This window comes from Dermacentor silvarum, chromosome 4, assembly GCF_013339745.2.
Source record: "Dermacentor silvarum isolate Dsil-2018 chromosome 4, BIME_Dsil_1.4, whole genome shotgun sequence".
Classification (NCBI taxonomy): domain Eukaryota; kingdom Metazoa; phylum Arthropoda; class Arachnida; order Ixodida; family Ixodidae; genus Dermacentor; species Dermacentor silvarum.
Genome location: NC_051157.2, coordinates 2,560,949 through 2,578,200, shown reverse-complemented (window position 1 = coordinate 2,578,200; position 17,252 = coordinate 2,560,949). Strand labels below are relative to the sequence as shown.

Sequence of the window (17,252 nt, the reverse complement as noted above, 5' to 3'; positions counted from 1 at the left end):
GGCTCACCCACTACAAGCGTGTGAGCAAGTACAATGGCTGGAACTCCACGGCTCAGCTCGACAATGTCGTTCTGTTCCTCACAGACACTGCGCTAGTGTGGTTCGAGAACCATGAAGATTCCTTCACAACGTGGGACAGCTTCGTTACTGACCTCACAGAGTGCTTTGGCGATTCCACGACGAAAAGGAAGCGGGCGCAGCAGACATTGCTTCAGCGCGCTCAAGTCCCAGGTGAGACCTGCACAACTTACATAGAAGCGATCCTGAAACTTTGCAAAACGGTCAATCCTCGAATGTCCGAAGAGGACAAAGTTGGACACCTTCTCAAAGGCATAGCCGAGGATGTTTAAAATTATTTAATCGGAAAGGAGAGTCTCGCCTCGGTCGCCGACCTCATTAAACATTGCCGCACATTTGAGGCCTTGAAGCTGCGCCGCATCACGCCAAAGTTCGGCAGGTTAGCGAATGTCACAATGGTGGCAAGCGTTGACGATAACGACAACTGCAGTTTTCAATTTGACCTTGCGGCAACTATAAGGCAAAGTGTCCGTGAAGAACTTGTGGGGATGCGCGACTCTCACGCGTCCCCTGATGTTGTTTTCCCCGCATGTCTCCTGTAGTCCGGCTTCTCTGCGTGGCTAAGCCCGGCGGTGGTTGCGGCATGTTGCGAGAGATGGCGCTAGTGTCGCGATGCTAACGCCACCGAACGGCGGGGTCACTTGGGAGAAAAAGGTCGGAGGCGCTCTCTCTTTGGCCGGGGATCAGCGGCCAACACGCATGAACGCTTCGCGCGTGCGCCGGCCCGCTTCGCGCGACCGTCGCGCGAGGCTATGAGCAGGACACCGGTATGGACGAACACGGATCGTTCGAGCGCGCCACCGTTCACGTGACCGTAGACGTGAACGACTAGGCGATGGTGTCATAGCATGGGGCGAACGTATTCGCTCGCTATCGGGTCGCGGTGAGTCGGACTTCCTTGATTTGTCGCGCGCCCGTGTGAATGTTCAATTGGTAGTAATTCGGCTAGTGTGCATTAGTGTATGAAAGGCGCAATAAATGCCCTTTTGATTGTTTGCACTACTGTATTGTCCTTCCTTTGTCCCAAGAGCACATGTGAGACCCCACAAACTTGAACGACACACCACAGGGACGGATGTCGAACAGCTTGGTTGCGCTTCCAACCAACCTCAAGAACATGCATCTGCTGTGTCGGCATTGTCTGCCTTACCAGGCGTTGCAGGCTGTCGCGTCGATCAGCCGCGACAGCATCGACGTTCCTTTCCCAACAACATGATGCACGATCAACGCACTCGTCGAGCTACCACCACGAATTGGCATTCGGAAGATCGCGTTTACTATTCTCAGCGTCCCAGGGTTGACCCCGAGGCTTACTTCGGTCGCGGATCGCCTGTGTGTTACAGCTGTGGTGCCTCAGGACACATTGCTCGTTTTTGTCGCCGGCGCCGACAGACAACAACATATGACCCAACCCCAGCTTGGCCTAATTTTGAACGTGACAGTTATGATGACCGCTGGCCGACAGACCCTGATACTGCCAGCACCACAGGCGAGCCACCCCGGAATACCTTCCGTCAATATAGTAGACGAAGTGGCTCGCCAGCTTCAGACCGCAGCCTGACGCCCCCAACCAGTCGCCAACGCCGTTCACCGTCACCACGGCGACGTGCTACGTCACCATCACCGTCGGGAAACTAGCCGGCGCGGCCGATGGAGGTAAGGTTGCCGGACAGTCTGCGTCTCTACAAAATACTCCTCTGCCTATTATGATGGTGAAGAACAAAGTGCGTGTGTCAATTGATAGTATACCTGCAACAGCATTAGTGGATACTGGTGCTACCGTTTCCATCATGAGTGTGACTTTCAAAGAGAGGCTGGGTCGGAAAGTTATGTTCCCGTGGAATGATGGTGTGACGTTTCGTGGCGTCAGTGGAGAGTGCCTTATTCCGCTTGGTATTTGTGTTGCAAGTGTTTTATTCGGAGGGGAAGATCTTAAAACAGAATTTCTCGTACTACCGCGGTGCACTCAAGATGTGATTCTCGGAATTGACTTTCTTCAGGATTGTGGTGCTTCTGTTAATTGTGGCACAGGCGAAATTACCTTGAATAGCGCGCTTCTCGCCACCCTTGCCGACACATCTTTACCCGAGAAGAACTATTGTGTTGTTTTGAACTATTTGTTGCTACCACCTTGGTCACTGTCACGTGTCCCTGTCAATGTCGCTACTGCCGACCTTTCATCGTTTGACGCGCAAGTCCAGCCACTTACGGCGAGCTGCGCAAAGAAAGATGTACTCGTGCCACGCTCTCTCGTGAGAGTAGTGAATGGCGCCTCAAATTTGTGGGCTTTCAATTGTTCTTGCGTCCCTGCTGTTCTCCCGCGTGATATGAAGCAGGCTGAATTTGAGGAGATTACGTACAGCTCCATTACAGTTCTAAGCAAAGAGGAGCAGTCTCATACTAGCGATTCCCATCGAAGCCCTTCTGAAGAGCAGATCCTACGAATGATCAACAAGGCGCTTCCCTCACATGAGCGCCACGCTCTCGCACAAGTTTTGTCGGCACATCTTTCTGTGTTCGATTTCACACAAGGCGACAAGCAGGCTTCACTTCCGCATTCTCGTGCTCGCCACAGAATTGACACCGGATCTGCGCACCCCATTCGGCAAAAGCCTTACCGCATTTCTTCAGCAGAGAGGACAGTTATCGGTGAACAGGTGAAAGACATGCTACAGAAAAGTGTTGTTCAAGAGACCTCTAGTCCTGGGGCAGCACCAGTAATCTTAGTAAAGAAGAAGGATGGATCGTGGCGGTTCTGCGTTGACTACAGGAAACTGAATGCGGTCACCAAAAAGGACGTGTATCCGCTTCCTAGAATTGACGATGTCATCGATTGTCTACATTCCGCTGCCTACTTTTCATCACTGGATTTGCGATCAGGGTATTGGCAAATACCCATGCATCCAGACGATAAAGAGAAAATGGCGTTTGTGACAACAGACGGTCTTTATGAATTTAACGTTATGCCGTTCGGCCTTTGTAACGCGCCAGCAACATTCGAACAATTTATGGACACTATCTTCCGAGGACTTAAATGGGAAATTTGTTTGTGCTACCTCGATGATGTGGTGATTTTTTGCAGCACATTGAGCGAGCACAACAGCAGTCTCAGTCTTGTTCTGGATTGTGTCGAAAAAGTCGGCTTGATCCTGAATTCTAAGAAATGTCGTTTCGGAGAAACCGAGACGTTAGTACTTGGGCATCTGGTCGACAAAAACGGCGACCGGCCAGATCCACGGAAAATTAAGGCAGTCAGCACCTTCGAAGCACCGAAGTCGGTGCGTGAGTTGAGGAGTTTCTTGGGCCTGTGTTCATATTTTCGTCGCTTCGTCCCAAGATTCGCCGACGTAGTGTAGCCCCTAACATGTCTTCTCCAAAAAGCCGTCCCTCACAACTGGACATCGGCTTGTGACGACGCGTTCTGCCAGCTCAAATTTTTACTAATGTCAGGGCCTGTATTGCGTCACTTCGATGCATCCTCACCTACGGAAGTGCACGCTGATGCCAGTGGCATCGGCATCGGTGCCGTACTAGTGCAACGTCATCAAGAAGCTGAACACGTTGTGGCTTATGCTAGTCGCTCTTTGACTAAGACGGAACGCAATTACACTGTCACCGAACAAGAATCCTTGGCAGCTGTTTTCGCTGTCCACAAATTTCGGCCCTATATCTACGGACGCCCGTTCACTATCGTTACTGACCACCACGCGTTATGCTGGTTGGTGAATCTCCGTGACCCGAGTGGACGACTGGTACATTGGGCTCTTCGAATGCAGGAGTACGACTTCGTTATTTCCTACAAGTCTGGGCGTCGCCACGCAGATGCGGTCTGTCTCTCCCGCCTTCCTCTGAAGACGACGGAGTGTGACGAAGACAATTTTGATGACTGCATTGCTCTAATTTCTTCTACATTCCCAAACTCGATGACTTTCAAGGCAGAGCAGGAAAATGATATTAGTTTGGAACCTCTATTTGTAGCTGCATCACGTCCTGGAGCCACCGGTCGATTTTGTGTCCGTGATGGCCTGCTTTACAAGACCAATCATTCGGCTAAAGGCGCACGCTTCCTTCTGGTAGTGCCGCGGAATCTGCAAGCGGACATACTAAGAGCCATGCACGACGATGCGACTTCTGGCCATCTAGGATTCATCAGAACTTTGAACCGGACACAGGAGCGTTTTTACTGGCCCAGAATGCGGGACACAGTCAAGCACTATGTCGCCAGTTGCGAACAATGTCAACGCTACAAGCGCCCTACGACCGCTCCGCCAGGTCTTCTCCAACCTCTGCCGCCGCCTCGCCTGCCATTTGAACAAGTGGGTATCGATCTTCTGGGCCCATTTCCCCGATCATCTAACGACAACCGATGGGTGATCGTATGTGTCGACCATCTGACCCGTTACGCGGAAACGGTGGCCATACAATCTTCAACAGCTGCGTCCGTTGCAACGTTTTTGCTTCAATTTATTATTCTTCGGCATGGTGCCCCCCGTGATAATCATTAGCGATCGCGGTCGTCAGTTCGTTGCGAACGCCGTAGAAGAACTGCTTTGTCTCTGCAGTTCACAGTTCCGCCATTCAACGCCTTATCACCCTCAGACTAATGTGCTTGTAGAACGTACGAACAGAACTCAAACTAACATGCTGGCCATGTACGTATCTTCCGATCACAGATGACGTACTCCCCTTCATCACCTATGCTTATAATACTGCAAAGCATGAGACAAACGATTACAGTCCTTTTTATCTCCTTTACGCACGTACACCGCTAAGCTGCATTGACACTAAACTTCCGTTTGACTTTCACAGTGAGTACTCTGTTGCCAAGACGCTGTGTCTTGCCGAAGAAGCCCGGCGTATTGCCCATCTTCGTACTGTGGCATCGCAACACCGATCGAAAGAGCACTATGACAGCCGACACCAGTCTGTCTCGTACGCTAAAGGAGACTTTGTGTGGTTGTGGACCCCGCAACGTAAACGTGGTTTATGGGAAAAGTTTTTACCCCAGTACACGGGCCCATTCGTCGTTGTAGATCGCTTGAGTGACTTGACGTACGTGGTGGCACGCTTAAGGTCAGCTGGTCGTCGGTCTAACCGGACCCAGTTAGTACATGTTGCTCTAAGCGGTTTCACCCCACGCTTTCCGAGTGATTTGGACTTGCCCAGCGGGCTTCGTCTGGCAACCGGGGATTGCTACGGCATGAGCCGGGCAAGGAGAAGAAGAGGAAGACGTTAGCTGGCGCAGCCGTTGGACGCCATTTTGACTGCACCATCAGCCTCGTCCTTTAAATAAAGCCGGTTCAACATTAACCGTAACAATATATAACATACATATATAACATACATACATATATATATATATGTTATGTTACTCCTAAAGAAAACTGCATTGGAAGAGTATGCGCACTGAGACTGAAAATTCATCCCTGTTCCGGCAAGCAGAATGTGCATATAGTTGGACACTCCATGACCCTCAGAAAAAGGCTCTGACCCATTTGGGGGTCACGACCTGCAGCTTGAGAAACACTGCCCTACAGGAATAAGTGGCCAAGGGAGGTTTGGAGCAGCTCTGGGAGCAGCAAATTTTGCACATTTTGGAGCAGTAGACACGCATTTTAGAGCAGCTCGGTAAAACGCAACATCAGTAAAATTTAGGCAAATCGCGAAAAAAGCTTTTTATTTGACTTTGCTGAACACTATTACGTTACAGCACATCAGTTCTGCGGAAGCCCACAAGGTGGACGAACGTTCTTGAAAAGAAAAAAATTGTCGTCCAACTGACAAAGGAAACCCATATGCATTTCTCAGAAAGCACTGTTAAGTGACATACCGGATGTGCCAAGCTAGTGCGGTCTAAAAAAAATATATATATAACCGAGAGATTTACACGAACAGCACCCGTATGTTCAAAGCTTTTGTTAAAGCTAGTAAAGAGTCTTTCGTTGTTTTTTTTTCGTTGTGCACAAGCTACTAATATTTAATTTCAATTAGCTAACACTTATTAACTTATTCGAAAATATGGCAATGCAAAGATTGTGAAAAACATAGGAGAAATCATTGATAACAGGGTTTAGCGCAACCTAGGTCTTGTTTGCTTCTTCTATCCGACAAAAAAAGAAAAAGCGTAGCTTGCACTGGAGGCACAATGCTAAAGAGACGGCGGAGCTGATGGGCGCACAGCTAGTCCTGGCTTTAGGGCTAGGATAAGCACTACCAAGACATCCCCAGCATTTTCCGGAATTTATTGATTATTGATTGATTAGCTATTGATTGAATATCGCAAGCTATTGGCTACGTATTTGGGGTAAGCTAAGCACTACCAAGTCATCGCCAGCATTTTCCACACTTCACGTTTGATAAGAACTGAAGATGCGTGCCAATAGCTGCTGACGCGTCATGAAAAGAGCCCTACAACTGGTTCCAAGTCACTGTATTTGATGAGGCTTGCGCCAAGATTGATTGAGATTGATGCAATCTATAAAGCGCGGAGGCCACTGTCACGGGTACAGTGCACTCTTTTTTCTAATTTCATGGGCCTTTTTTTTTGTTAAATAAATAAATGTCTGCACTAATCCTAGGTTACCTTAAATGCAGTTACTGATCGTTTCTCAATGTTCTCCTTAACTTTTTCCTTCACATCTCGTTCATTGGGCAAGTTTATAAAGTTAGCTATTTAAATGTATTCATGCACAATGAACAAGAAATACAGTGACCACCATGAACAACACCCATGAACAGTGAACCGGTGAATGTCGTTCACGTAATGCCCTCTGCTATTTTTTAATTTTGATTTTTTTCATTCATGGCGACATTCAGTGGGGATAGCAGAATACCACGGAATAAATGTGAAGTTACTTCACGAGTCAATGCATGTTTGCCAGTATTCCACATCACTTGCCAAAAAAAAAATATATTATTGATATTTTTGAAAGGAGGAATAAAGGGGAAAAAAATGTTGACTGGTTTTCCGATCAGCATCGCGGACCAATATATTGCACAAGCTCGATTATTCGGGCTGCCCCATAAAGCCAATGTAAAACAGCGGTCAGTATTTTGGAGGACGAAGGATGGTTTATTAAAATTTCCGGACTCAACCTGCGCAAGTCGTGTCCTGAACATTGCTGCTGTGAACACAATTTTGTCATTTGTGAATTCTCCAACTTATTACGACCGCCAATTGGCCGCTGATGTTGGCTAAAACCGAAACATCGTCGACTTGCGTTCGGCATTGCCATAATTCTGATTTAGTGTGGTGCGGTCGTGCAGAAAATAGAGCATCCGGAGTCACAATTTGAATGACGATTAAGGTTACCATTGGATACAGTTAAACCTGCTTATAACGAACCTCCATATAACGAATTCCTGGATATAACGAAGTTTTTCTATTCCCCGCCGTTACTCCATAGAAGCACATGTATTTGAGACCTCTACGTAACGAAGTGGCAGCAGGAGACCCCCTCGATATAACGAATTTCCCCCTCCGACAGCCTAGAGATTTCAAAGCAAATATTGTCATTTTAGCGCGAGCGGCAACCGGAAGCACCTTGTCCGCCGCGACGGCATGCGAAGCGAGCGCACGTGTGCGTGCGTGTGCGAGGCGGGCCTGCATCCCTCGACCCGGCGATCTTGCCGCCGCGGCCGTGACCTTACCCACTACCTTCATTCAAACCTGATCCTGCCACTTGCTACGGCTGGCCTAGCCCGCCAAGCCGGCACTCCCTCCTTTTCCAGTTGATGTTGCCGACGCGCTGGTACACGCTGTGACACATCACACTCGATGAGCGCGGACGCGCGCTGTCAAATGCTGGCGGCGTGTGGAAGCGCCGCTGGAGAAGCGAGCTAAGTGACCTTCGTGCTGTTGTCTATCGCTTCAACGCAAACTGAGCGCCGAGAACACACAGCACGCACAAAGCTATGAGCCGCCGACACACCTACACTGCTAGACTCTGCCCCAGCGCAGATCGCTTTCAAGATACGGCCCGCGCGACCGCGTGCCGCCGCGCAGTACGCAGTTGATGCCAGAGTACAGTACACCGTCCACTATCCCTCCCCCCTCACTCGCTCGCTGGTGCCTCGAGCGCAACGGAAGAAGGCGCGCTTCCTCCCTGCTTTTCTTGAGTGCGCGAGATTAGACGCGGTCGTCGACTCCCCTCGCACGTTTTCACTCGCACATACAGCATACGGCGCGCGGCGACTGCGTTATCACCCTTGGAGTTTATACGGGATATCTATGAGCCAAAACCAATTTTAGGGTCACAACGCGTCATAGACACCATCTTTATGTAGCAAATACGGGTCTCAAGGGCCATACTTTTTCTGGCGGAAACCGAAAATACGTCATAGTTGTCGCCCCCGGCACTTTGGGCGGCCAATGCCATCGTCAAGCCACTAAGCCAAGCGACATGAAAAGTCGATCAAAATGGCCGCTCGGGCCGGCGCGGGGTGGCAGTTCGCAACGTATGATGCGGGAACGGTCCCACAGTTGCAACGCAACAGCGGGGTTACCAATGCAGGGTTCGTACACAATATTTGGCTGGAAATTCAAGGACATTTCAAGGATTTCAAGGATGCAAAAAGGCAGAATTCAAGGAGTGTTAGCGTAATTTTATTTCCTCACATGACTTAGGAAAGCAGCCCTATTTTCGCATTAATTTCTCTTTCAAGAGCTGTTATCTCCGCTTCGTTTTCTTTGGCTGTTCGATGGAAACTTCGTCGCCTTTCGCCTTTCTGGTGGCTCTTCAAGGCAGATTCCCCCATCATTGCAATGTCGACCGTCTTCTGACATTATGCGCACATTGCTCGATAAGGATCGCTTGGTTCCGGTCTCACCCAGTGACGATAGTTCGTATGTTGCAGCCACGCAGGCTGAAACTTGCACTTCCCGCCTGGCATCTTGTCAAAGTAAACACACAACGCAAACGCGAACTTCACTGAAATGGCGCGCACGAAGCCGACAAACGGCCCGACTATAGTACCTAAAAGACACATACTAGTGTGCCGAGAGCGGGTGTCGCGGTAGCACCGAGTGTGATGCCTGCCGCCGCCGGCCGCTTGGTGCGCTGCACTTCGAGACTGTGCCGGACCATGCTGAGACATGGGCGGACTTCAGGCAAGACACGACGCGAGTCTCCCCATTTGCCCGGCGATCTGCCTCTTATGTTCTTGTCCCAATCCGCAATACGTTCGGGGTCTGCGGACGCGCTGGGTAATGAGATGAGCCGTTTCTTTCCGCGTCTCTGGGAAATCGCGGTTTCGCGACCTGTTCAAAGTTTCTTTAGACAGACGAGTGCACACATAGATGCAAAAAACCCACTCACAATAAGAAAAGACTGCAGCGAAAGCGGCAGCAAGGCGAGAAATGAACTAAGCATTGCAATCGACGCGTAGCAATCAACGCATCGCAAACGAACGCGAGTCGAACACCGCAGGATTTAGCATGATGCCGACAGGCATCGCCGCCTGGTGGCCCGCGGCGGCAGGCATCACAGCCCGCGCCACCGTCCCGCGTTGGAGACTCTCGGTGGACGGCACACTAGAGTATATTCTAGGCACTATACGCAAGCCGAGCGAGCGATATGTCTCGCATTGGATTGGATTTCCAATGCATATTAGTTGCCAGACGACGTAGGGGCTGCGAGATTTAAAACCGAGACTTCCTGATGTTGCCCTTTAGTCAACACAGCTTGTTTTCATGGGCATTCGTAAGGGAAAGGGCCTTAAATATCAGCATGACTTGCGGAGGTACATCGTTAATTTCCTCTAGCGGAACAAATCCCACGGGATTTTCAAGGATTACAAGGAGCCCACGGGTATTCAAGTACTTTCAAGGGCCCTTGAACTTATACTGTCAATATCAAGGATATTCAAGGATTTCAAGGGGCTGTGCGAACCCTGCCAATGCATTGGGTTCTATTGGAGCTGTGCCGGGACCGGCCGAAAACGAACAGCCGGGAAAACGCAGTCCCTGGGAACGTAACAGCGGGGTTTTACTGTAACACTATACGACGCTACAATGCCATCGTCATGCTCGCTCTTTGTTTCCGATGCCTCGCGCTTGTGCGAAACGACACGCGTCCACACATCCGGTACCTGGTGTGACATTCCAAGATGAGTGCTTCGACGAAAACGGAAAACGGGTGTGCGTTACAATTGAGGGCACGTTAGAATTGAGTAAATACGGTAAGCGTTTCTTTTTCGAATTTTCGTGCCGAACCTGCATATAACGAAATCCTCTTTATAACGAAGTTTTTCGGGAATTTGTCAATTTCGTTATATCCAGGTTTAACTGTATTTCTGGTCAAGAAGTTTCACACAAGCAAGCAGGTTGTTTGCCAGTGTGCTGCAATAACATCACGGTAACTGGAATTGGTGCACGTGTGAAATATATCGGAATGTTAAATGCATGGTTCTCGTCATTAATCCCCGCAGATTTACCAATAGAGTGCACAAGCGAGCCACAAAATGTATAACAAAACTGCGTAGCTACATGCTGATTGGAGCGTACTACTTGTTCATTCAGTTGAGAGCATGGCTTTCTTTCTTGACTGGCCCATAAAAAGAGCCCCAGTTCAAATCTTTAGCTGGTTTGCATAGTGCGCAAACGTGTAAGACTTGCAACATATAACACAAAACGATTTTCACTATCCTGCAGGCAAGTTACAATGCAGCACCAAAGACACCCATACTAAATAGAGGTAGACGCTGAAACGGATGGCTTAAGCTTGGATACCAGGGCTAAAGACAAGCCAAAACGAGGCTGTGTGGTTTCCACTGAGCACGCACATCCCACAAAAGACTTTAGAAATTTTAAATGAGTATTTTGGTGCAGGTTGGCGCAAGATGGCGCAGCATTTCCATCCCTAGAACAGAGCTCCCTACCTGTGGCCTGAAGCGACTCTTCTCCACGGCCAGTACAGTGACGCGTGCCTCCGCTGCTAAAGGCGGGCTGCCGGAATCGTAGGCACGCACACGTAGATCATGGCGCGACTGTGGGGGAAGTGGCCGGGCAAGTCGTAACTCGTGGCCCTCAATGCGAAAAAACGCCGGCTGCTCGCCCTGCGGTCCTCCTTCAAGCTGAAGCCGGAATGGAGGCCCATGGACTGGCGAGTCGGCATCACTGAGCGAGAAGTGCAGCACAGTCCAGCCAGCCTGCCGGCCCTCGTGAACCACAGCTGTATAGTTGCTCTGGTCAAAGCGTGGAGGGTGGTCATTGATGTCCAGCACCTCCACGTGCACCAGGGCTTGAGCCGACAGTGGAGGTGTGCCTCCGTCCCAGCACTCCACTTCCAGTATGTACCTGCTCACCTGCATTCAATCCTTGACGTCTGAGAACATCACCTCTCACTTCATACACCACCCTTAAGCTGAAACATCAATGAGTCACAATAATTTTGAGTGTATCAGACTCAAAAACCCAGTCCTAAAGTCATTGCAAATTTACTGACTAGCAGAGAAGCAAAGCTGCATCACGCTCGCCCATGATCACAAGTAAAAAAGTGTACTTCGTGGCCAAATACGCACCTCCAATGCATACTGGGGTATCTCGTCGAACACCTAAAGTGTAAAACGCTGCCAGCAATCTGCGCTGCCAAGATTTTTGCTGCCTTAGGTGCCTTGCAGGCATCGTGACTAGAGCTCACCCTGTAAAGCTATAATAAGGCACGGCTTATAGCAGCAAAGGCACTGGTTAGCTACTTGAGAGTAAATTGTAATCTCTTCATTACTATCTATTCATGCCGTAAGATGCAAATAGCCTGTCTGCGAGCCTTACTCAAGTACAAGGGTATTAAAAAAAGTAATGGCTGTAATTACTGAAACAAAAAAGCCACACATTGAAAACTCTACTGCATGGAAGACACATCTAGGAGAGCTTTTACAGTATGCTATAGGTGGCACAATGTGCTCGATCAGAACAGCACCACATAAATGATAGCGTCGCCTGTGGTCGCTTGTCCTTTGCAACAGCACCAAGGAGTCATCAGACTAGCGTGATAATTTGCATGCAAACATCCCCAGTGAAACAATGCAAGATAATACTTTACTATATTGTGTCGGGATATGGGGGGATGCCAACAGCCCTCTGCCTCGACACACCGAGCCCCGCGGTTGGCGCATGGCTGCGCATAAACCGCGGTCCAGTACAAGCTCGAGGAAACAATAGACGACAACCACGTGTACACTCGGAAAGCATTTATTACGACTGCAACTAACACTTCGAGCAGGCCAGCTAGCTATATAGTTGACATCGCTGAGGGTTCCCTCGAAGAGAATAATACACTAGGTAAAGAAGGGCTTCCGACTTACACACTGGGGAATACGGGGGGGGCCGCGGCGTTTTCCGCGGCAAGAACGCGGTTGACTAACCACGTGCGGGAATACAGGAGCGGCGGCGGAGACTTCCGCCCTAGCCGCTTGCTGGAGACCAAAGAGACCCGGGCGATATCAGCGAGATCTCACGTGACCCACCCGGTGGCGCTGATAGCGCTTGCGATTCCCGCGCGCCGCCCGCGGAAGGAAAGTTTACCCTCTCCCAACTCTCCCTGGCAAGCATGCGCTTGACGCGACGTTCGCTGCCCGTGCGGCTGTTATGGGACCCAAGAATTCCCACAATTGTTACGCCGTGAAGCGTTTATTTAAATCTGCAGGGAAGATAAATCAGAACGGTTGGCGTGCTGCAAGCCGGTACAAAAGCAACCAGCCCAATGTCGTCTTCCTTCTCCACCCACAGTCCCCGTGGGCATTCGCGCTGTTTCTGCCCTCTGTTATGAGAGCTCGTGACATTTCCCCGTTGGCAGAGAAAGCCCGCCGGGCAAGTCAGTCAGTCGTTCGTGAATTGCAAGGCTTCAGGCGGGCAACGTGAGTGACTTCGGTTTTGGCCGAGTGTCGTCCAGTGCTTGTGAGGCGTGCAATGCAATAGTTGCCCTCGCTGAGGCGTTCAAGTATAACGTAGGGCCCAACATAGTGGGCCAAGAACTTCTGGCACAAGCCACGCCTCCGTAAAGGCGTCCAGAGCCACACAAGGTCGCCAGGAACGAAATATACATGTAGGCGGCGACCGTCGTAGCGCATATTTGACCGGTCCTGCGAGGCCAAGGTGCGTAGTCGAGCAATTCGTCGCGCTTCTTCTGCTCGACAGAGGACCTTGGTAATAGAGTCATTGTCATGAGCAAAGTAGGGAAACGTGATGTCGAGTGTGTAACGAGGTGGACGAGCATAAAGGAGGAAGAACGGTGAGTAACCGGTGGTCTCGTGTCTCGCGGTGTTGAAGGCATAGGTGACGAAAGGTAGGATGGTGTCCCAGTTCTTATGTGCGGAATCGACATACATCGACAGCATGTTGGCAAGCGTTCGGTTGGTACGTTCAACTGAACCATTGGTTTGTGGATGGTATGGCGTCGAGTGGCGGAAGCTAGATGAGCACAGACGAAGGGTCTCTTCGACAACGTCTGCAGTAAATTGTCTCCCACGATCGCTGATTATAATGCGAGGAGGCCCATGTCGGAGAATAACGGAATATAACAAGAAAATAGAAACTTCTGTTGCTGTTGCCGATGTCAGCGCTGCCGTCTCACAATAACGGCTGAGGTGGTCTACACACACAATAACCCAACGATTGTCATTGGGGGATCGTGGGAAGGGGCCCAGGAGATCTATGCCGACTTGTTCAAAAGGGGCGCTGGAAGGCGGAACTGGCTGAAGTCGACCATGTGGTGTGTTTGTAGGTCGTTTGTAACGATGGCATTCGGTGCAACTGGCGACGTACCGCTCGGTATTGTGACGCATCTTGGGCCAGTAAAAACGTTCTTGAGTACGGTAGAGTGTTCGTCTAGATCCCAGATGACCTGAAGTGGGATCATCATGCATGGCACATAGCACTTGAACACGGAGACTCTTGGGCACAACTAAAAGGTAGCGCGCGCCAGTGGTCGAGTAGCTCTTCTTGTACAGGACGCTGTCACGTAGGCGAAAACGGCTATCTTCTAAAGGCTCGTGTGCGGCTGCAAAGAGTGGCTACAAGCTCTTGTCCTTCTGCTGTTCGGATATGAAGGTACCCATATTAGGAAATTCCGCAGATACAAAAGCGATGTATTGGTCGAAGTTGACAGCGTCGCATTCAGTCGTCGGCAGTGGCATCCGAGAGAGACAGTCAGCATCAGCGTGTCGTCGACCGCTCTTGTAGGAAACAACAAAATCGTACTCCTGTAGGCAGAGAGCCCAATGCGCAAGTCGAACAGAAGGGTCCCGCAGATTCACAAGCCAGCACAGTGAATGATGATTCGTGACCACTGTGAAGGGGCGCCCGTAGAGGTATAAACGAAACCGTTGCACCGCGAAGATGACCGCCAAGCACTCTTGCTCGGTAACCGTATCATTGCGCTCGGAGCGACTCAAGGAGCGGCCAGCATACGAGATCACGTGCTCGCTTTCACCGATGCGCTGAACAAGCACAGCGCCGATGCCAACACCACTCGCATCGGTGTGAACCACTGTTGGTGCTGAGGGATCGAAGTGGCGAAGAATAGGCTGTGACGTCAGGAGGAACTTTAATTGACGAAACGATGAGTCGCACTCTGTGGTCCACTCAAAAGGAACGCCTTTCTGAAGAAGGCGCGTGAGAGGATGGGCCACGTCAGCAAATTTGGGAATGAATCGGCGAAAGTAGGAGCATAAGCCTAAAAAACTTCGCAATTGCTTGACACTGTGAGGTTCCCTAAATGCCTCTACAGCCACAGTCTTTTGTGGATCTGTTCGGATGCCTTCTTTATCGACCTGATGTCCCAGCACAATAGCTTGTCGCTCTCCAAAATGACACTTCTTAGCATTGAGGACCAGGCCAGCCTTCTCCAAACAGTTCAGCACCAACTCCAGAAACAGTTCAGCACCAACTCCAGACGCTTGTTATGCTCACTAAATGTTCGGCCGAAGATCACAATGTCGTCCAGGTAGCACATGCAAACTTCCCATTTCAAGCCACGCAGTATAGTGTCCATGAACCGTTCGAACGTTGCGGGCGCGTTGCACAGCCCGAAAGGCATGACGTTAAATTCAAACAATCCGTCGGGCGTTACAAATGCAGTTTTTTCCTTACCCTCAATGTGCATAGGAATCTGCCAGTAACCTGACTGCAGATCAACAGACGAGAAGTACGAGGCCGCATAAAGCCAATCGATTGTGTCGTCTATTCGCGGAAGCGGGTACACGTCTTTTTTGGTAACGTTGTTTAGGCGTCGGTAATCAACACAGAATCGCCCCCCCACATACCATCTTTCTTTTTCACCAATATCACTGGTGCTGCCCAAGGGCTAGATGACTCTTGAATGACTCCTTTGGTTAGCATTTCTTCGACTTGCTCACTGATTATCTTGCGCTCTGCGGGCGACACGCGATAGGGTTTTTGTCGAATCGGTTGAGCAGATCCTGTGTTGATGCGGTGGCGAGTTCTAGACACAGGGATCGATGTCTGGCCGTCGTGCTGCGTGAAGTCGAATACTGAGGAGTGTTTCACAAGCAGCGCCACCAACGCATCACGCTTATGGTCACTGAGCGATTTAGCGACCATGGAAACGAATTTTGAGTCCACAGGGCGCATGTTTCTGGATTCTGCTGTGTCCGGAAGTTCTGTTAGCACTGCCATGGGTATCGGCGAGTCTTCTTGAAATGTGGCCAGCTTTAAGCCTTGAGGCAGCACCGCCGCTTCAATAGAACAATTTATCACCCATAGTCGTGTGCGTCCATTCAGCACCGATACCATGCAATGAGGAACCAACACGTTTTTCTTTAGGCAGTTCGCATGTACAGGGTCCACAGCAGCATCGAACGGGTTGCGAGTAGAACAAACAACTGAAACACCCATCGCGGATAAAGCGGGCACAACGGTATCCTCGGAGACGCAAAACACACTCTCTTGGTTGGGCGAGTCTTCCAAGATCTCAGATAAAGCACTTTCGCCCACACTGAGTTCTCCCGTGCGGCAGTCAAGATTGGCACCACACAACTGTAAAAAGTCGATCCCTAGAATCACATCGTGGGTGGAACGAGGAAGGACAATAAACTCAGTGTTAAAAACTCGACCACCTAATGACACATCCACATTACAAACTCCGACCGGATATAATGAGTCACCACCCACTCCATGAAAACTTGTGCTCTGGTCCCAACGAAACAAGACCTTGCGTCCCAGAAGACTTTTAAACAGCCCACTCATGACGGAAACAGTTGCACCCGTGTCGACTAAAGCCATGGTAGACACAACGTCAATACACACATGAACCCTATTCTTCAGCATGAAAATAGTTGGAGGTATCTCAGTCGGCAGCACAGATTTTCCAGCGACCTCACCCCCATCGGTCGCGCTGGCTAGTTTTCCGGCGGGGGTGACGGGAAGCGGCGCTGCGGAGATGATGACGGGATGCGCCGCCGGGGCGATGATGATCGATACGCTCAGAAAGCTGGTGGTGGTGTCAGGGTGCGGTCGAAAGCAGGCGAACGGTTACGAGGTCTTCCCTCTCCAAAGTAGCTTCCTAAGGTGTAGTTACGTGGCCTTTCATCTCGGGAGCGGCTTCCTAGAGCGGAGTTCCCTGGCCGCTGGTTGTCCATGATACGACCACTGTGCCACGCAGACGGCATCGATTGCCGATAGCTCGATGGTGGACGTTGGGTGCAGTATCTAGCTATGTGACCTGGTGTGCCACAGCTGTAGCACACAGGCATAGGGCGAACATCGGGATGCTGATGACACTGTTCAGCCGTGGCCGTGCGTTGAGAGTAACGAATATTCTCTCCTAGCGAGTCATAGGCAGTGACTGGTCGTCGTGAGCGACCGTTTCGTGGGCGCTGATCAAGGCTTTGGTCAAAATAATCGTTATAGGATGGCTGGTTCAGGTCACAATGTGGACCATCTCTATAGCTGTCAAAGTCCGCTGCGTTTACTGAGTGCTGCCAATGAGTTGAGGGCGTTGCACAAATGGCGTCTCGGAAAGCGCAGGAGCTGTAACGTGGGGCCACATATCGTGCTTGTTCTTCATGTCGAAGGAGCTCCTCGCGGACAATCTGCCAAATGGTGGACGATAAGTCTGTTGGAGGATTCGTGTCCACACTGGCTACAGTCGTCACATTAGCTAGCCGCCCAAATTTCGGGGCAATTCGACGAGTCTTCAGTGTTTCGAAGGTACGGC

General features: G+C 50.4%; 1 protein-coding gene across 6 annotated transcripts in view; it reads right to left on the bottom strand.

Annotated features, from left to right (window-relative positions):
* Positions 1-17,252, bottom strand: part of LOC119448018 (fat-like cadherin-related tumor suppressor homolog) — a 653,800-nt gene that overhangs the window by 224,967 nt on the left and 411,581 nt on the right. For all 6 annotated transcript variants that reach the window (XM_049666727.1, XM_049666730.1, XM_049666726.1 and 3 more), the window contains one exon: positions 10,957-11,382. In XM_049666727.1, the coding sequence (XP_049522684.1) occupies positions 10,957-11,382 (426 nt within the window). The remainder of the gene's footprint in view (positions 1-10,956; positions 11,383-17,252) is intronic.